Here is a 21653-nt window from a genome sequence, read left to right on the forward strand (position 1 = left end):
GGACAGTGTGTGAAGCCAGACAATCAGCTCTACTGCATCTTTTGGAGCAAAAATATATATATATTACATTATAGTTGACATCCAATATTATTTAGCTTCAGCTTCAGGTGTACAGCCCAGTGGTCAAGCATCTACACTGTCTATGAAGTGGTCTCCCTAATAAGACAGGTGACACCTTACAAAATCTTTACAACATTATTGATTATATTCCCCAAACTGTCTTTCATATCCCCGTGGCAATATTGTGGTTACCAATTTATGCTGTCTAATCCCTTCCCCTTCTTCCTCATCCCCACCCCCCTCCCATCTAGCAACCATCAGTTTTTCTTCTGTATTTCTGAAACTATTTGTTTACTTTGCCTATTTATTCAGATCTTTAGATTCCACATATAAGTGAGATCATATGGTATTTGTCTTTCTCCGACTGACTTATTTCACTTAGCATAATGTTCTCTAGGTCCATCCATATCGTTGCAAATGGTAAGATTTCATTCTTTATGGCTGAGTAATACTCCATTGTATAAATGTACCACAGTTTCTTAATCCAGTCTAGTAGAGTAATTTTTAAATTTCAAATTATTTCAAGTTATCTCACCAAATCCTTTAATAATTTCCTTCACATTTAACCAAATTATAATTTTCACTTATTTTTAACACAGCATGTACAATACATTCAAAATTGTTATAGTATCTGAGCAGTGATTCAAATGTTTAAAATTATCCAAAATAGTTCCCCCCTCCCAACTGTGATACTTTGATTAAAAAAGAAACTGACTAATCAGTAATTGAAGTCTGTGTTCTTTACTGAATGTTCAAGTTGAAATTAGGAAAAACTAAAAAAAACATTGAAACAGTGTCCACAATAACTCCATACCCCTGTCCTCCCACTTCATCTCATGTCATCATTCTTTGAGTCACTATTAAAATACTTTCCATTCCTTCCCAATATAATCTTTTGTCCATTTACTTCTTCTACCACAAAGGCCCCTAAGTCCAAGAGGGTTACAGAGAATGGACAGTGTGTGAAGCCAGACAATCAGCTCTACTGCATCTTTTGGAGCAAAAATATATATATATTACATTATAGTTGACATCCAATATTATTTAGCTTCAGCTTCAGGTGTACAGCCCAGTGGTCAAGCATCTACACTGTCTATGAAGTGGTCTCCCTAATAAGACAGGTGACACCTTACAAAATCTTTACAACATTATTGATTATATTCCCCAAACTGTCTTTCATATCCCCGTGGCAATATTGTGGTTACCAATTTATGCTGTCTAATCCCTTCCCCTTCTTCCTCATCCCCACCCCCCTCCCATCTAGCAACCATCAGTTTTTCTTCTGTATTTCTGAAACTATTTGTTTACTTTGCCTATTTATTCAGATCTTTAGATTCCACATATAAGTGAGATCATATGGTATTTGTCTTTCTCCGACTAACTTATTTCACTTAGCATAATGTTCTCTAGGTCCGTCCATATCGTTGCAAATGGTAAGATTTCATTCTTTATGGCTGAGTAATACTCCATTGTATAAATGTACCACAGTTTCTTAATCCAGTCTAGTAGAGTAATTTTTAAATTTCAAATTATTTCAAGTTATCTCACCAAATCCTTTAATAATTTCCTTCACATTTAACCAAATTATAATTTTCACTTATTTTTAACACAGCATGTACGATACATTCAAAATTGTTATAGTATCTGAGCAGTGATTCAAATGTTTAAAATTATCCAAAATAGTTCCCCACTCCCAACTGTGATACTTTGATTAAAAAAGAAACTGACTAATCAGTAATTGAAGTCTGTGTTCTTTACTGAATGTTCAAGTTGAAATTAGGAAAAACTAAAAAAAACATTGAAACAGTGTCCACAATAACTCCATACCCCTGTCCTCCCACTTCATCTCATGTCATCATTCTTTGAGTCACTATTAAAATACTTTCCATTCCTTCCCAATATAATCTTTTGTCCATTTACTTCTTCTACCACAAAGGCCCCTAAGTCCAAGAGGGTTACAGAGAATGGACAGTGTGTGAAGCCAGGTAATCATGTCCGACCTTAATTAGGAAATCTTTCATGAAACTGTCCTTTTCTATCTGACTCCAGAACTTAAATTCAGTTTTATCTTAATTTAAACATCATATATATGTTATTCCAATTATAAAATTTATCTGAAATTTTTGGTAGTCTAAGTGAATTTTATGTAGCATCTTTATCATTTATTTTATGTTTGGACTATGAGCAAATATTAGGTTTTATGGTTGAATGAACCACAGGTATAGAATAGGATTAAAATAGCCATGTCTCTGGTCCTCTGAGTGGAGAATTTTTTTGCATAGGCATTTAAATATTTTTGATCTATTTTATAAGCACTGGTTTACCTATCAATCAGTATCTTGGTACCTTATGTCATAGGAGTTAAATCAAATGCTCTCAGAAACACCACCAGTTTGGAAAGGATCATCAAAGCTCTTTCGAAATCTTAAAGAAAGAGGTAAGTTAACATGAGTACTTACGCATTTTAATATTGACACAAATTATTTATACTATTCATATATATATATTTTCCTCATACTTAAAAATAATTTTAGAACTGTTTGTAAGTGTGCATAGAGAAAAACACCAAAATATTAATATTTTCTAGGTAATGGGATTAAGGGTGGTTGTTATTTTACTTTTTATATATATTTATATATTCCAAATTTTTTACAACAAAGTCAACTTTTATACATAAAAACATTTTTAACCGTATTGATAACCATAGGCTATATTTACCCACAGAAAGCATTTTTCAAAAATATTGATCTCAGATGTCCATTTTATTTCTTGGGAATTACAGCTTTTCTTTAATTTAATCAATATGAAAACTTATTGAATATGTCTTTGGCTGCTTCAATTTGAACATGTTTCTTTTAAAAATAATGCTCACTGCAAAATTCACCTCTTTCAACTTACTCTAGTATCCATATCTATATATCTAACTTATTTCATTAATTCATAATTTTCTTGCAATCAAATTATATAACTCTTATTGCAATTTTCTTTTACAGTGTACTTTTTGTACATATTTATAGCAAAAACTAATTAATAAAATCTTTAAGATTCATTTAATCTTAAAAAGAAACGTTTCTTTGAAGTATACTTTTTTATTTTCTAAAGATTGCAACATAACTATATGCTTAGCATTTATTGTTGTTTTATTTTTAACCCCAAGTGGCCTTAACAGAAATTAAAGAGTTAGTTTAATAGATTTACATATTTTTTTGGAAAGCTTTAAGAATCCACAGTGTATATTTAGTATAGTATTTTCTCTTTTCCTTAACCATTTTTACTGATTATGTGTTACTTTGTCTCCTTCCCTGTGAATTACACAACTTCAAAAACCATTTAGTCCTATAGACAAGTGCCTACCATGATAATTATGATCATGTTAAGTAATTATGTTAAGTAATCCTTCAGTAAACAAAATCTTGAGTTAATTATCAAATAAAAGATGTGTAGCAGTTATTAAACTTTTTTATACCAACCAACATCTCTTTGGTGTATTCCACCAAATCAATTAGAACAACAGTCAGTAAAATGGGATTGTGGAAACAGAGAGCCTATTCCTCATCCAATTTCCCTTTTTTCTTCCTGCATTTATGCTTTCTTTTTCTTTTTTCTTTTTTTTTTTTTTTTGAGGGATCCCTATGGAATCTAAGTATTGTATCTTTATATACATTGACCGTTCCAGAATCTTTCTCCCATAACATTCATGGCAATCAACCAGAACTATGTCTATAGGTCACAATATTCTAGTATAAACAAAAGAAGGGAATGCTTTCAGGGCCTTCTGGCTTGTTCCCTTCTGACAAACTGCCTGACAGTGACTCCTCTTTGTTCTGTAACAAAGAGGGTAGCCTCAAAGAGCATCAGGTAAAATGGAAGTTTAAAGTTCACAATCTGATTATGTAAGGATTTTTTATGCCTTCTTCCCAAATATCAGGACTATCTGCTGTCTGGATAATTGTTATTGGCTTATTTTTTATTTTAATTTTCTCAGGATCCACTTGGCCAGTCAATTAGGCATTAATTCTAATTTGGTGTATTATAGCCCAAAAACAAGAATTTGAGTGACAGAATGTATATTTTTATTTACTTCAAACTCCTTTTAAAGTTTGTAATTCTGGGGTGACAAAAATCTCAGGTTGCAATATACAGAAAGTATAAGCCATTCAATTAAAATAAAATCTTCTTAGATGACATTTAAGAAGCATTAAATTCATCAATAATAATGACTTGAAAGCAGAAAAGGGATAGCTGTAGGATTTTGGTTTTTTAATGTAATACAAAAATTAAAATTCTAAGCATGAATATCTAAATGTTTTATTCAAGTATTACTAAGAGGTAATTAAGTACTTTACAGTGTTAACCATTTCCAACTTTTTTATTTTGTTAGATTTGTGTACTGAAAACTAGCAACAAGTTTAAAAGTTACAGTCATAAGTAAACATTATAATTTTGATATTTTTTTGCCACTATCTCTGGAATCATTAATGGAAATTTTATATGGGTTTCTACAAAAACATGTGAAACAAAGTAAAATTAATTTTGTTGCTTCTTTTGCTATCATTTATGATAAGTTTAGTATCATTTAAAACAATACTTAACATATTCTTTAAAACTGTAAGTCCTTTATTAATATTACTTATTGCTGTTATAAGAATATTTTACTTGATAAGAAAAAGTAATATATATGGCATAACTAATACAGTTTTGTGATTCTCTTCCTTTCATATGCAGTAGTTTTCATGAACTATATAAAGAGTTTACTAAGGTTTTCAATTAAATTGCATTGCGCGTAATGGTGGAACTTGAATGCTATAGTTCACTGCACTCCAGCCTCCTGACCTTTCTGTGCCTTTATTCCCACCTCAAGAAATTGTACTTTCTGCTCCCTCTGCATCAACAGCCTCATGATAATAAACATCATTCAGCTTTCCTTTGAAATGGGAATTCTTCGAGAATCCTTACGTGATCATATTCCCTAATATAGCTCCCTCTCCCATCTCTCTCTTTTTATCCCTCCACAATGTTTTATTTTCTTCATAGCACTTAAGTTATTTGAAAGTATTTGTTTTTTGGTTTACATGTTCTTGTCTGTCTCACCACACTTGAATGCAAGGCCCATGATGGTAAAGATTTTATCTTTTTTGTCCATTTCTGTATTTAAGAACATTCTCTGACACATGGTAGCCTCTCCAAAAATAGTTGGTCAAATGTTTTGGGAAAAAAAAAAAATCATGTACACTGAGCTCCTCTTTGAAGGACACGTTCAAGTTTTCTTCTGTCCAGATTTTCTTCTTTATGCTTTAGAAGTGAAAAGAGGAAAGGGATTGAACCTCATTCTGGAGTTCATTAAATTAAAGCAGTTCATAGGGTTTGAAAGTTTGTCTTTCTCAGAAAAGCAATACTTTCTTGTATTCTGGGGGAAACTGGGAATTAATTATTCAAGCTTTTATTTTATATTTCTGTTTTTGAAGCCTCTAGAAGTTTAAACTCAAATATGTAATCTCTGATGCTTGACATTTATTTTCATAGGTCATTTCCATTATAATTTTCTCAAAAATTTGGTCTGGTCCATTGTGTTGTATTTTTATTTTTTCTTCTGTTCTTAGTAGTCGAACATACTGAAAATATTTCACATGTGATGAGCTGATACGTTTCTTTTAAACAAACTGAGACTTTGGATAAGAAAAAGAAATATTTATTTTTGGAAGGAAGGTAGTCAAATTTTACCTTCAGTGCTATGCAACAAGTATCACACAAGTACTTTTGAAGTATATTATCAATTCTGTTTCTAAGTGAGCTAATATATGAAGCAGTAATATGTGTACTTATATACAACTTTTATTACATTTAACTAATAGTAACATATTCCTTTGTTAAAGAAAGTATTTCTGTATAGACTATGAATAACTGTTTATAGCTAATACGGATTTTGTTCTTTAAAAACATTTTCAGACTGCACAAATACTTTTCTTTTTTTTCTGGCAGAGCCACATGCAGGCTTTAGAATAGCTTTCAACATGTTTGACACGGATGGCAATGAGATGGTGGATAAAAAGGAGTTTTTGGTGGTATGTATATTCTATGCTGCATTTTTATCAATAATTAAATATTGCTTATATTTTTATACTTTTACATTATTTTGAATATTTTTGTAGAAGAAAGTGAAAATTTTACGCTTTCACCTTAATTTAATAAATAAGTATATTCTTACATACTTCGAATAATCTTTACATTGTAAGACTATAAATTATATTCAGTATATAAAGATGATTTTAGTCGTTTCCACATTTTCTAGAAGTTTAACATGTGTCAAAAATTTTACATTGGGTGGATAACAGGCAATCCTGCCCCGTTAATAGTCAGTCCCCATCATTTCAGTCACCTAATCACAACTCAGCCACAGGAACTTCCCTTCCTTCTCATTATAGAATTTATGATTTTTGTTCCAACTTTTCTTTCACTCGTTACTGCCTTGTATTCCAGTCTTGTTCCCAGTTTTCTATTCCCATCTGTCTTGGACCAAAGGCTGATATAAAGTGGGAATAGTAAGACTGCTCTTAGGTATTTGCCTTTCCATCTTTTTCACCTGACTGGTCCAGTGTTGGTACTGGTCTAGCCACCTCATCAGCTGCTCATTCATCATATCCCCTGAGCCGGCCTTTCAGTATGTTTCTATTTCTTTTTACCCATGTATCCTGCGTCTACTTCTGAAGCAAAAGACCTATTCTGTTTTTTTCCTCCAAAATAGAGATCAACATTAGTTTATTCCTTCTATTAACAAGGTCTAATCTTAGCATTTATGGTCAACTCTATATTCACGTATACTCTCCTAGTAAAGAGAAAAGGGAAAGATGACATAAGTAGCCATTTTATTTTCTATTTTTCCTTTGTAGCAAGCCATTAAAAATCCATCAGAAAACCTCTTCAACAACTTAGTATTTTTTTCAGAGACTAGAACATGGAAGAGAAACTATGAAATCATTCTTTTCCATGGTAGGAAAGAGAAGAGATAAAAAATCCTTGTCAAAAGCTAATTAGTAGTCATTCAAAAGGGAAGCAAGCAGAGTAATTACTGGTATCTATCGAAAGGCCTAATCTCATACCCACGTAGCCCTTAGCTGCGTACAGTACCTGGGCCAAGCCATTGGAGCTGGAACAATGAAGGACCCCTCATTCTAGTGACTTTCAGGATGGTAGCGGGTGAGAGTTTTCAGTTTACTGGAATGACAGAAGTATGTTCCTCATGTCCTAAAGTGGACAGATTTAGTTTAACACAGTTTTGTTTTGGTAGTGCACACCTGTATTTTACGACTCTCGTAATGGTCCTAGTAAGCTAAATGATTTTCAGTAAACTTTCTATGGCAACACTGCCAAGTTCCACCCCACTGGTTTAAAGACTGGCTTTTGGAAGGAACTCACTCAACTTTTGGAAGTTGCCTGTATAGATGTCTTTTGGAATACTGTCCATTTGTGGCGATCGGACACTCTTATAAAAGCTGCCCTTGCTTTAAAGCAGTGGTTTACTCTTTGCAGTGGCTGTACTGCTGCCTCATATGTGATGTTTTTTGTTTGTTTGTTGTTTGTTTGTAAATAGCAAAGAGTTCCTGAAAGCAAAAGGAGGAGTTCTGCTAAGTTATTTGTAGAGGTCTAAAATCTATGCTTCTCATGCCTGTTTATAAGTGATTATTAATAACCTTTGCTAAAAAAAAAACTGTTCACTAAGAAAAATTGGAAATAAATTTATGTGTTAATAAATCATTTATATTTCATACTGTATTTTTAATTGTTATTGCACATTTTGGGGGGTAATAGCATTTTATTTGACTTTCAATTATTGCCATACAAAACAAAATGAAGAGTTGACATAGCTGTTCATATTACACAATGACCTCGCCAGAAAACTTAATAGAGGTAGGATTAGGTTTCCATTTGTAAAGTAGGATTTTAAAGAAGGAATAATACCATTTATAATAATGGCTAACATTTACTGAGCAGTTACTATATAACAGGCAGTATGCTACATAATTACTTGTAATATTTACTCTGCACAACATTCTTATAAGACCTGTCTATTATGCCTCAATAAAGCTGGAGAGAAAAAAATTTCCTATAAGATAAGGCATTATCTCCATGTTCCTGATGTGGAAAACAAGCCTTAAATAATTGGAGTAACTTGCTCAAGGGGCTATATGTGCAGAATCCATATTCCCACCACAATGCTCAGTTACCTGAAAAAGACCTTAGAGGTCATCTGGCCCATCCTTATTTCATTTATGAGCAAATTGGAGCCAAGAGAGGGTTGAGTGACCACTTCACCACCATAAAATTCATGTGTGACTAAAGATGGGCTCGAACCCAGAGACCCTGAATTCTATTCCAGTGACTTTATACCTCAGTGGGCTTCATCCCTTTCTAGGTGTGTATCACAGGCTCCATGGCTTTGTGTCTTAGAGATAAAGTAAAACTATAATTTTGTACATTTAACTTAACCGTGGGTTGCTAATAACAAAGGATGTATTTTCTTTTTCTCAGAAAGAAAATTGGTATCAGAAAATACATCTGCAGTAGTTTTACTGTCATTCATGGATGACACTGTTTTCTTTGTTTTTTGAACATACCTAGCATAGCGCGGTAGATATGTACCCAGAAATTCATGTTTGATATTTGATTCTTGATTGGTTTCATTTTCAGCTTCAAGAGATATTCAGGAAAAAGAATGAAAAGAGGGAAACTAAAGGAGATGAAGAAAAGCGTGCAATGCTGGTAAGAATAATTTATAGTAGTTTCAGGTGGGTTTTCTAGGTAAGAATTACTTTATTCAATATGTTGAAAAACAGTGAACAAAGTCTGTAACTTTCGAGCTGTCCCTTGAAAACTTTCTAAAGTTCTTATGTAGAAAAATTGCTTCAGTGTTTATATGCATCAATATCAATATTTATATCAAATATTGATATTAAACATCAGTATCCATATTACATTCATTAAATCATTTTTATTCATATTGTTGTTGAGATTTAAAGGGTATATCACATAATAGATTAATGCAGATCTATTAATAGATTATGCATGTAAAAATCTAAAGGTGAATTGCAAAGATTTAATTACACGTGTGAGTGAATTTAATGGTACTGTAACAATATGAATGTTGAAGCAAAAACAAGGAAATAATATGTATTTTTGTATTCTTCGAAATGCAAAATAGATTATAGATTCTTCTTCTGGGATAGTGATGTTTTCATCTAATTCTGAAGGTAGAGTTAAGCAACATTTCACTCCATTTTCCTACCAGATATCTTTTTTGCTTGTCCCAAGTACTTCAGCCTAACAATATCCCAGGTTCACATAATAAAAAATAACAACCAGGCACTGACACCTTACTAGACCTTACTATCACGTGCTATCCTAGATGCTTTGCATGCAATTTCTCAATTAAACTACCCAAAAGTTATCTTATTATCTGTAATTATAGATGAGGAAACTAATAGCTGGAAAGGTTAAGTATCTTGTCCAAAATTACATAGCTATTAAATAGCAAAGCCAAGATTTTAACCTATGGCTGGCCAGCTCCAAAATCTGCACTTTTACCCACTATAGCATATTTTTTAATCTAATACTTAAATAGCAGAAACATGGTGAATTTTCTTGGCATTAAATAATAATTATTTCATTTGCAAATTAGTGGTTTGCATTGGTCTACCAGAAATTCAAATAATTAACTTCAGAGAGTTACATTTTTTTGTTATTCTCATTGTTATAAGGATATGTATTAGTTTTTTTTTTTAAACATTATCTGTAACAGATGGGTGCCATATTCAATCCCAATAGATTTTTGAAATGTGTATTTATATTTATATTAATAAAAGCAGAGTATTGGGATTATGCAATATGTATTATTTCATAGGATATTTGACTGATACAATGATCAGTATTTTTTTAACCCCTCAGTATACTAATTGGCAAAGGTTATAGAAGACACTTAAAAAATCAAAGAGCTGATTGTAACTTTAGCCAAGCATTAAAGGGGCATTAAAGAGTTTTCTAATTCAGGTCCCGTGGTTTTCAAATTGTAATCAATAAGTCCTATATGAATTAGCCCCATAATTGCAATTTTTTAGAGTATTAGCAAATAACACTAGAGAATTAAATACCTTCATAAATTTTATTTTCTGTAGATAATGTAATATATTGAAAGAGCAAACAGTTATTTTAATTTTGATAGATTAACTATAATTGACTGGATAGACAAGTTGTTCATAAATATCATTTAGGAGGTTGAATTATGTTAATTAATCTTGATAAACCTTAGTAATAAAGTAGATCATATTTCAGTGGATAGAAATTTTTTTTATTTGTTTATTTATACTACTTCCAGAAAGGATTTCTGGATCTTCCAGTAAAAATACAATACTATTCTATTCATTAATATTTACTAAAATACCTAAGTCAAGTGACAAAGGGAGAGGGGAAAGGGAGAAATAATAGCAGATAACCCACACTGGGAAAACCTACAGAGTCAGCGTGAAACTTGGCTCTGAGCTTCCTTGTAGCCCAAGTAAAGTAAATTTAACACTGATTTAATGCAAATAGTTATAATAGTGATAGAGTAAAACCTCATTAACTTGGATTAACTGGAGAAAGTGTATTTGAATTGTGAAATCTAACATATCAATATACCCTAAATTGTATTATTTTACATGCCTATAGGTCAATGAAGCATTCCCTAGCAAATATATGGAGAAGGAGACTTGTTTTAAAGTACAGATAAAAATAACTTATAAGTAATATATAACTTGTTTTATGTAAAGGAATGCTTAATAAAATCATTGACCTCCACAGGTACTTCAGGTGTGTTTATCTTACGTAGTTTAATTAGTGCTCCTGAAATGTCATTTACATTAGTTAGCTATCAGAACTATTCCTTAAAACAATTCAGAAATAATCTTTAGTACAGCCTCAGCACTGTAGGACAAGAGAGCTCTCTACTAACATTTGTGACTATGTTTAACAATAATGACAATTAGTGGTAACTTGTCACATTTTAAATACTTGCAAGTATGAACTGATGAGATTTTTGAGTTTTGAAACGGAAATTTACAGTGAAAATATATGGATTTCTTTAGAGAGACAGTGTAGCACAGGCTCAGGAGCCAGATTTTCACGGTTTGAATATTAGCTCTGCTAATTCATTATTACCTAGGTGACCTTGAGCAAGGCCCTTAACCTCGCTGTGCCTCAGTTTCTTCATTTGTACATGGGAATAATAGGAATAATGACCACATGTGATTGTTATGGGCTTAAATGAGCTAAAACGCGTAGTCACTTAACAGTACGTGAAATATAATAATCATTCAAAAAGTTTAGCTAATTGTAAAACCTAAAGTTCTCTTTAATTAGTAGAACCACATAGCTACTTTGAATTAAATATTTACATCAAAATTAAATCAAAACTAAATTTAAAAAAATTTACATACCAAAATAAAATTGTGCTTCAGAAGGAAAGAGGGAAATAAACATAACATTTCTTGTAACATTTATGTGCTGAGCTCTCTGCTATAGCCATTATAAATGTTACTCCCATTTAGTCCTCATTACGTTTCTCCCAGGTAAGTATCAGACCTATTTATAGAAAAGAAAATCTTAGATTCATTAACTTGCCTGTGGTGATGGCAGTAATAAGAGGAGAACAAGATTCTACCGCAGGTCTCTCATACCATTTCCACTGTCATACTGCTACATCTAGATTTTCACCCTATCCCATATAGAATTGCTGAAGAATCTCTAAATAAAATGGCGTACTTCGGAGGAGCATATTATTTGAAGCAATAGTTCTATCAGAAAGTTATAATGAAAATGGTTGAAATGAGCACAGATACGTTTAATGTTTAATTATATGAGATTTTTAAAACTTTGTTGCTCATCTTTAACCTTTATCCCACTTGTATTGTGTGTGTGCTCTATAGAGAATGTAACATAATGATTTGCCCTTCCTAATTGATGATTTTGTCCTCTTTTTCTTTTTTTTCTTTTGCGATACTTGGGTTCATTCTGAAATGTGACACTTCATTTGGCCCTTTGTGCTCTATGTCAGCGTGTTCAACTTTACGGATACCATTCACCTACTAATAGTGTATGTACAATACTTTAAATGTTCTTTATGTAAATAACCCTCACCTGTTGTACTTGATAATGTTATATCGTAATATAATGCTGTATCTGCTATTGAAAATGTTTAGGAATTTATTGGATATAATAAGGTGCAACAAGACAGAATTTTGTATTTCCTTTCTAGATTTATGACACAACTAAAATTTACAGAGCAATTGTATATCTTTAAATTCAGATTGAAATAAGGAAAAGGTGAGTGAGCAACAACCAAAAACTCTTGTAGAACAATTGAAATTTTATATTTTCAGCAGTATTGGAAGAGTTAAATATCAATCATGGAGCATATTTTCAGGCTATGCTCCTGCAGAACTCAGATATTTTAAGAACTAGATCTACCCATCTGATACTTTCTTTTCTCAATTCTAGTGAAGAGGTATATTAATGGATAGACTTCTTAGTTTTCAGTATTTCTACCAGTATTTTGTATAGACCATAAGCAGTGCCAGGCATCAAGGTTTTAAACATCAAAGTCTGATGTAAGATGACATTTGGTATGTTTAATATATCTAGATTTTCGCCCTATCCCATATAGAAATTGTGTTATTTCTCAAAGAGGATTATGATTTGCAGACTCTTCTTTTCCTGAAAAAGTTGAGAGTTCCTGCAAATGATCTTCCAAATGTACTCTCTTATGCTAAGCTTTCTTCTTCTTTGCCTTCTCCGGGAAATTTGGAGCTTGTTCGTTATCCCGGCTATTAAACAACTAAGAATAGGCCATGACTCCATTGGAATGTACTCGTAAACATGCACAGTTCATTTAATTTCTCCAAGGTTAGAAGGATCCCTCAAATTATATAAATTTTGCCTGAGGGAAGCCCTTGAATTCAGGGTGACTGACTCAGTATTATCCTGCTGAAAGTGTTCCAGTTATACTGTACAACTGTAAAAGTGGCTGTGCTGCTTCCTGTATTGGATAATCAGAAGTCCAAACTATAAAACCTAATTCTGTTCTAGATTTGAACGCATGCTGGACGCCGATTCAGCCTAAAGTAAACCTAAGATATCTTCTTGCCCAAGTCACAAGGACTGGACCTGGAATGGGTTGGAAAACAAGCCAAGTCCATGGGACCCATAGGATGGACTAATCGTTTTGATCCTTACAAGATACTTTAAATTTTTCTACGATATTTACTACTGTTTCCCATTAAATAAAATTTACCATTTTCTTCAAATTTTAAAAAGATTCCTCTGTTAATCATTTCAGAAATTTATAAGAATGCGCAAGATGAAAAATCTCATAAATTATAATGCCATATGCCCTGTGAAACTTAATAAATGTTCATTCTTATGACTTCATTATTAATTTTGCTAATTTAATATGTCTATTATATGAGCTATTTTCCAACTGTGGCAATTTATATTTTTCCTTTAAACTCATAAATGATTTTCCAAAAAAGTGAAGCAAACAAGGAAATTTTATTTAAAATTAGAAAACAATTCAGACAACCTGAAAATTTATATGAAATATCATTGATGTTATTGCACAAATGTATCAGTATAATATGCATTAACTGGCAATTATCTGCTAGTTCCTAGAGTTGTAGATCAACTGGAATGAAAAAGTATCTAATTTGAGTCCAGTTCATGGAGCTGAATATAACCTAAGATGCTGCCTTTAGGAAGAAGTTCTCAGGAAGGGCAGAGCCCCTCTTGACTTATACTGGAGAGATTTTGTGGCTTCTGTAGTAACCTGTTCCAAAATTTAATCACTCCTGCAGTAGGTTCTGCCGGTGTTCTGTCAAATTATTTCTTGTTACATTTCTTGCTTTAGTATTCATGAAGATAGTTACCCGATAACCTTTTCTGTTACAAGCAATTCTGATTTTTTCCAAATTTTTCATAAAGCCAACTTTGATTATCTTACCACAGTAATGAAAAGAAATATAAAAAATTCAAAAGAATAAATAATGTAAAAGTCCGTTATATTTGATTCTAGCATGCCTTATATTACTTTTTAAAGTTTTATAAAGATTATCTTAGTTACCCTATTTCCACTGTAGTCAGAAAATGTACCAATTTTTATACTATTTTTTGACATGTGTTGAGATTTGTTTTGTGGACTAAAACAATGTCAATATTCATAAATTATCTGTGTTTGAAAAGTTGTTTATTTTCCATCTTGGGATATAGATTATATTTCTAAGATAGATAATACATATCTATATATCTATATCTATATACACATATATATAGATACAGATATAGATTAGATCAAACATGATAATTATATGTTTTAAATCTCTATCATTACTAATGTTTTTGTCTTCTTGATCTGTCAGTTAGTATGTTAAATTATACATTACAGTGATAGACTTGTCAATTTCTACTTGTAATTCTGTTATTTTTTTAATTTGTATATTTTGAAGCATCATTGGCTATTTAAAAATATACTTACATTTTTAATGCGTTGAATCTTCTATTATATATTATCCCTAGATCTCTAGAAATGTTCTTGCCTTAAAATCTATTTTGTTGTTAGAATAAATATATTACCTTTATTTTTACTAAAATTTTGTGTTATTTTTCTATTTTATGTTTTTTTATTTTCTGTTTTTTTCATCTACTGATGATGAAGTATTCCTTGATTTTTAAAATATATATTTTAGTTCAGAAATTTACTGCAAATAAAATGTAAATAAAATAAATAATAAAAGTTTAACCACCATATAGATCAAAAATAACCATTGTCATACCATAAGAAGCCCCTTCTTATGTCTCTCCAATTATAATCCTTCCCTGTCTCCTAATAAATGGTAACTACAAGCATAACTTTTATGTAAATCACTTCTTCGCTTTACAATTTTACCACCTACTTATGCATCACAAGCAACATAGTTTTACCCATTTTTGTACTTCATATAAATGAGATCATGTTATGAGGTTTTCTGTGTCTTGCTTCTTTGGCTCAACATTATGATTATCAATTCCGTTTTCATTGTTATAGCTAGTTCTAGTTTATTTGCTTTTATTGCTTGTAAAGCCGCAGTTCTCAAACATTTTGGTCTCCAGACCCCTTTACATTGTTGAAAATTATTGAGGACCCAAAAGAGCTTTTGCTTATGTTGGTTTTACCTATCTATGTTTACCATATTAGAAAATAAAACCAAGAAATTAAAAAATATTTTTTATATTTTTTATTTTTATATTCATTTTTAAAGTTAAAAACTCACGTTAACATAAATATTTTTTTATAAAAAGTAACTTAAAAATGTAGTGAGGAGAGTGGTATTTTACATTCTTTGCAAATCTCTTTAATGTCTGGCATAATAAAGGACAGCAGGTTCCTCATAGATGCTTCTGCATTCAATCTGTTGCAGTATGTTATTTTGGCAACAAATACGATCAGTCATTTCCCTTGGAGTGACAGGCGCACTTGGCTCATTTTCAAAATAATGTCTGCCAAACGCCAAAGTCTGAACAACCATGGTTTCTCTATTTGTTGTTCTTTCAAGTAAAAATGATTGCTCATGAAAAAAGTGGCTACTTCACTTTGCAATACAAACCATCACAAAAATGATTTTTTTAAAGACAACTACATTACTTCAGTAGGCAGGAGAAGTGCCTTGTGCATACTTCCAGTTTCATCCACCAAATATTAAAAAGATGTGTGCTCAAAAGTCAGTTTAACAAAATTATAAGTTTATTCTTCAGCAAGTACATTCTTAAGTGAAGCTTTTTTATTTTTTTAATATGGTTATATGAAACTGAAGAACGTAATGGCTTTGGTCTAAGGCTTCCAACGGTTTTACCCACCATTGCTTTTGCACCATTGTGCAACACACTATCAAAGACAAAATAATGTCTTGAAGACGCTATTAAGAAGATATATCTGTTTTATATCCAGCTTTTTTAGTTATTCTCAAAGAGAAGATTGGTGGTATTTACTAGCCTTTTGTTAAAAGAAGCCTAGTACATATTTTTCAACCTCTCCTTTTCTTTATATCTTTAGGTGTCTCTTTTTTATAAGCATATTATGCATATTTGTTTTTGTTTCTATTTATCTGGGTTGATAATATTGCTTTTTAATTGGGAAATTTAGTCAATTTACATTAATGCGATTACTAATTTACTTGGATTTATTTTACCCATTCTATATGCTTCTTTCCTACCTTCTTCTGAATTAACTGAAGATTATTTTTCCTCTGTATTAGTTTAGAAAACATTCATTATATTTCTATTCTCTATGTAGTTATTCTTGGAAATTTTAATAAGTATACTTAAAATAATAAAATCTTAAATTAGGCCATATCTTTACTCTCTTTCTTAAAAATAGAGTCTTAAAGTGCTTTACTCATAATATCTTTCATTCCCTTCCTGGCATGAGTACTTGAAATTGTACAATGTTTATCTTTTTCTTTTTTTTAATCCACAAATTAGGCTTCTTAAATATATACCATCAATGTTTATTTAGAATTACTTATATATTTGCCATTCTTTACTCACTAATTCCCTCTTCAGTCTCAACCTTTCCTAAATCTCATAAGCTTATACTCACAAAATATATACTCAAGTGAGTATCTGCTGGTAAATTTTTTTAAAAACCTTCTTTTTCGAAATGTCTTTATTTTGCCCTTATTTACCCCCAGTTTTACTGAGCTGTGATTGACATATAACATGGTATTAGTTTAAGGTGTACAACATAACTTCATATATGTATATATTGTAAAATGATCACCACAGTAAGTTTAGTTAACATCCATCACCTCACGTAGTTACACATATTTTTTCTTGTGATGAGAACTTTTAAGATCTCCTCTCTTAGCAACTTCTAATATACAATACAGTATCATTAACAATAGTCACCATGCTGTACATTGCATCCCCAGGACTTATTTATCTTATAACTGGAAGTTGGTACCTTTTAACCATCTTTACCCATTTCCCCACTCCCACCACCACCCCCACCTGCCTCTGACAATTACCAATCTGTTATGATTCTATGAATTGGGTTTTTAAATTTTTATTACTTTTAAGAATTGAGATATAATTGACATATAACATACTAGTTTCAAGTGTACAACATAGTGATTCAATATATGTATATATGTCCTTATTTTGAAAGACAGTTTTATTAGATATACTATTGTATGTTGACATTTATTCTCAACAAATTATATCATTCCAGTCCTCTGGTTTCCATTGCTGAAGTTGAAAAGTCAGCTGAGTCAAATTATTCTTTTGTAGCTAATCTTTCTGCTACTTTAAAGATTCTGTTTGCCTTTGGTATTCTACAATTTCACTGTAGTATGTCTCTTTTTGCTCTTATCATGAAATTTATTAGCTTCTCAAATAATATGATTATTTTCTTTCATTAATTCCTGAATATTCACTGCCAGTACCTCTGAATATTGTTTCTTCCCATTTTCTCTATTATTACTTTCATAAATATTCATGCTCTCATCTATGTCTCTAAACTTCTCTTTAATAATTTGCCATACTTTTGTCTTTTCACATTGTATTTTGTATAATTTATTCATATTATTGTCTGGTTCACTAACTCTCTCTCTAGCTATATTTAATATGATATTAAATTTTGGTGGTTCCATTTTTTTTTATTTCTAGAAGTTTTATTTGTTTGTTTGTTTTTTTGTAATCAGCCTAATAATTATTGGTTGTCCGTTTTTCCTGAAAAATCTTTCAAATACAGCTTCATATTCTTTAAACTTAACAAACTTATTTTGTATTGCATATCTAATAATTTGAATATCTGAAGTCTACATTGTTTGTTCTATTGTTTATTGTTTTTGCTGCTTCTCACTTGTAGTAGTTTATGTTCTTTTGTGTTTAGTAATTTTATATTGTGAGCATACATTGGTTGTAATGCATCTGTGTGGATTATTTAAGAACTGGTTTAAGAGTGTGTTTTTCCTGGAACGTGTGTGTGTGTGTGTGTGTGTTTGTGTGTGTGTGTGTGTGTGTGTGTGTGTGTGTCTGTAACACACTGGCAGGAACTGCAGTCCCATGAAATTTTAAATTAAATTCTCAGATTATAGTATTTCAGGCCACAGTTGTCATAGTGGCACAGATTATAAAGATAGAGTTTTCTTTTATTTCTTTGTTTTTATTTTTCTCTGTGTGTTTTTAAATATCACTAACAGTAACGACAGTTTACTATCTGATTCTATGGACTACTGTTGTTTTTTGTTTTTGTTTTTCTCCATAGTTTGCCTTCTCTCTAAGCATAACGTTTCTCACACCCTAACTGTATATAGGACATTTGCATCTCTGGACATGGACAACTTTAGGGAGCTATTATTCTGTTTACCACAGTGATATATTCCCATCTCTAAATCAGTCCTCTTTTTTCCTAACTTCCTTTTTTCTTCCTTCCTTCCATCTTTACTTTCTCCCTTCTTTTATTTCCATCCTTTCTTCCTTCTTTCCTTCTGTCTTTGTCCATTTGGGCTGCTGTAACAAAAATACCATAAGCTGGGTAGCTTATAAAGAACAAACATTTCTCACAGTGCTGGAAGCTGGGAAGTCCAAGATCATGGAGCCAGCAAATTCAGTGTGGTGGCTGATGAGGGCCTACCTCCTGGCTCACAGAGGGCGTCTTCTTGCTGTGTCCTCACATGGTACAAGGGGGCAAGGGAGCTTTCTTGAGCCTCTTTTATAAGAGCACTAATTCCATTCATGAAGGCTGTGCACTCATGACATAGTCACCTTTCCAAGGCCCCACCTCCTCCTAATACCATCACCTTGGCAGTTAGAATATCTGCATAGGAATTTTTCAGACCATAGCTCACTCCTTCCTTCCTTCTTTCCTTCCTTCTCTCCTTCCTTCCTTCCTTTCTTCCTCCCTTCCTGCCTTCCGTCCTTCCTTCCTATCGTGAGTATCATGGAATGTCTTGAATAGGATCCTACTTTGGGTCAGCCAAAAGTGCAATAGGGAATATTTGACCAAAACTTCAAAGTTTAGGGAAATTCTATGATTAACAGACTAAACTTAGGCTAAAAATATATCAGACTGATAGGAGACAGTACATTCGGGACATCGTTTTGCCTGTGCCATCTATTTTAAAGTCCTTCTGGACCATCTCTTCTTTTACCTCTTTTAATGAAGGTCTACACCTGATTTATACTCTGATAAGGAGGCTTAAAGCTCATATAGTAATCAAGTACACGAAGAAGGCTTCAAGAAGTCTTCGCAAATTTTCTTACTATTTATATACCAAACATTCTAATACCTGTTTCGTAACCATCACAGTGCTCAGTTATATTTGGGCGTTTTCCCCTATCAGTCTTACCTTAGCCTGTATGCATATGTTGTGGTTTTGTATTTGCTTTGCATTTCTTGCTATTGCAGTCTATTCTGATTTTTATGGCTACCTTAAGTTTATTTTAAATATCCTATTTTTCTGATGTTAAAGTTTTCTACTAGTTTTGCATGTTATGAAAATTTACTCTTAATTTCATCATCCAAGTCATTATTAAAAATTAAATATTTGCTCCTTAGCAGACACTCATATAGGAATCTACAACATTGCCAGGAAAATCACTGATATATTGGCTATTTTGTCCTGTTAATTATGTATCACGTATTTATTTAACACAAGGCATGACATAGTTGCTGTGAGAATATGTCCTTCTCTCAGAAACATTGTAATTTAAAAAACTGTATAAGATAAAACAAAAACAAATATAGCCACTTGCAGGAATTCAGTTATTTATCCTATCACAGTTCCATCTTTGCAGCTAAATAAAGAGTGGGATAACTTTCTGTAGGAGGGGACTAGTGAGTTGTTATGTTCTAAATAAGACTTTTTTATTTAAAAAGTTGTATATTATCGTGATAAATATACATTCTTAAAATATTTTAAAGTATAAGTGAGTAAAAAGAAGAAAAAAAATATTTCAATGCCACCATTCAAAGATAATCAGTATGTTTGAGCATACTTACCTCGTTTCTATGTTCAAAAAATATTTTTTTTTCTGTAGAGATCTATGTCAATATAGTTTGTCAAACTAATTTTATCCCTTAATATGTTGTAAATATTTTTCTAATGTCATCAATGTGTGTGTGTGTGAGAGAGAGAGAGAGAGAGAGAGAGAGAGAGAGAAATAGAAAGATTAGAGAGAGATGGTGACCAGTGTTTGGAAGTAGGCAAGAGGCATGGCTTCACATAGCAAATCATTGTCGTTACCCTCCTAATACTAGTATAGTAAGCCTTATTTTCTAGTTTGATAGGTTTGATAATTCCTTTCCTTATCATATACTAACTTTCTAAATTATAATTTAAAAATATATCCACATTCGAAATATTTACATAATATTCACAGAGTAAGTGTTTATAATCTAGCTACCATTTATTGAGGTACTACCATTCCTGTATAAAAGAAAATGAACTTTATTCTATACTCAGCTCATTTTACTTATTTAGTTTATAACTGTTTAGTCAAAGCTTATTTAATTGCTAAAGGAAGTTATGAGCAGATTCTCTGTCATATTGCTACATTTACATTTATGATATTAAATATGTCTATGTCATATAAGTGATTCCTGCTAAATTACTATATTATTAACTTTTTTAAAAGATTTTATTAAAATATGGGCAGTAGGCAGAATTTTCTAGTTAATAATGAATTTTAAAATCTTTAAAATAATTCTCAAGTGCATTATAATTTTATTAGTGGCATTGGACTTTTAAAAAATTAACACACACACACAGAAATAAAGTTCTCTCATCATCATCCACTCATTCCTAAGTATATTATGCAGTGTTTTCTTCTCACGTTAACCATAAGAACACCAAGCCCAAGAACCTATGAAATCTTCCCTGATAAATCCTGACAGAAACTGCCTTTCCTTATTTTTGTTTATAGAGTCCCAAGTCTCTATAAACTTGTAAGTTTATAGACTGTCTATAAACTTAAGTTTGTAGTTCTATGTTTTCATATCAAGATTACACTACACTTCTTAATCTTGATACCACATTTTTCAGACTAGCCAATACTGAGATTAAAACTAGTGTGCTGTCAGGTAATAGATTAGAAATACTTTATCTATTCACAATAGACACACCTATCGAATCCCTGAGTAGTTTTGAGTGACTTAAACTGGCATGTTTCTTTTTGACACGTTTTGGATTAATTTAAATTTTCTTTCTCTAGTGTGGCTATAATCATTTTGATTCTTGGATGCACTAACACAATGTATGCTAGCCAACAATAATTCATTTTTAAATTAAGCAGGATTTTTTAGGTTGCTACAAAATCACCAAAATCTTCTACAAATGAATTCACATAAGGTGTGAATAGAATTTTTATTTCACACATTCTTAGAAGTTACCCATGTTTCAGTAGAATGACATGGGGGAGGGGGTGAAGACTATGCTTCTCTTTGACAAAGCCACATTGTACTTAGAAATAGTGGTTATATACCATTACACCTTTGAAAATACCCTGGGTTTACCAGCAATGTAATATAATACTGT

General features: G+C 31.7%; 1 protein-coding gene and 1 long non-coding RNA gene across 2 annotated transcripts in view; one reads left to right on the forward strand and one right to left on the reverse strand.

The window, feature by feature from the left end:
* MICU3 (mitochondrial calcium uptake family member 3) overlaps nucleotides 1–21653 on the forward strand; it is a 77992-nt gene that overhangs the window by 34045 nt on the left and 22294 nt on the right. Inside the window, exons 4-7 of the mRNA XM_074329724.1 lie at nucleotides 2419–2497; nucleotides 6040–6122; nucleotides 8746–8817; nucleotides 12143–12181. Of these exons, the coding sequence (XP_074185825.1) occupies nucleotides 2419–2497; nucleotides 6040–6122; nucleotides 8746–8817; nucleotides 12143–12181 (273 nt within the window). The remainder of the gene's footprint in view (nucleotides 1–2418; nucleotides 2498–6039; nucleotides 6123–8745; nucleotides 8818–12142; nucleotides 12182–21653) is intronic.
* LOC141571046 (uncharacterized) overlaps nucleotides 1–21653 on the reverse strand; it is a 76513-nt gene that overhangs the window by 10812 nt on the left and 44048 nt on the right. The window lies entirely within an intron of this gene.

Source organism: Rhinolophus sinicus, linkage group LG04 (genome assembly GCF_036562045.2).
Source record: "Rhinolophus sinicus isolate RSC01 linkage group LG04, ASM3656204v1, whole genome shotgun sequence".
NCBI lineage: Eukaryota > Metazoa > Chordata > Mammalia > Chiroptera > Rhinolophidae > Rhinolophus > Rhinolophus sinicus.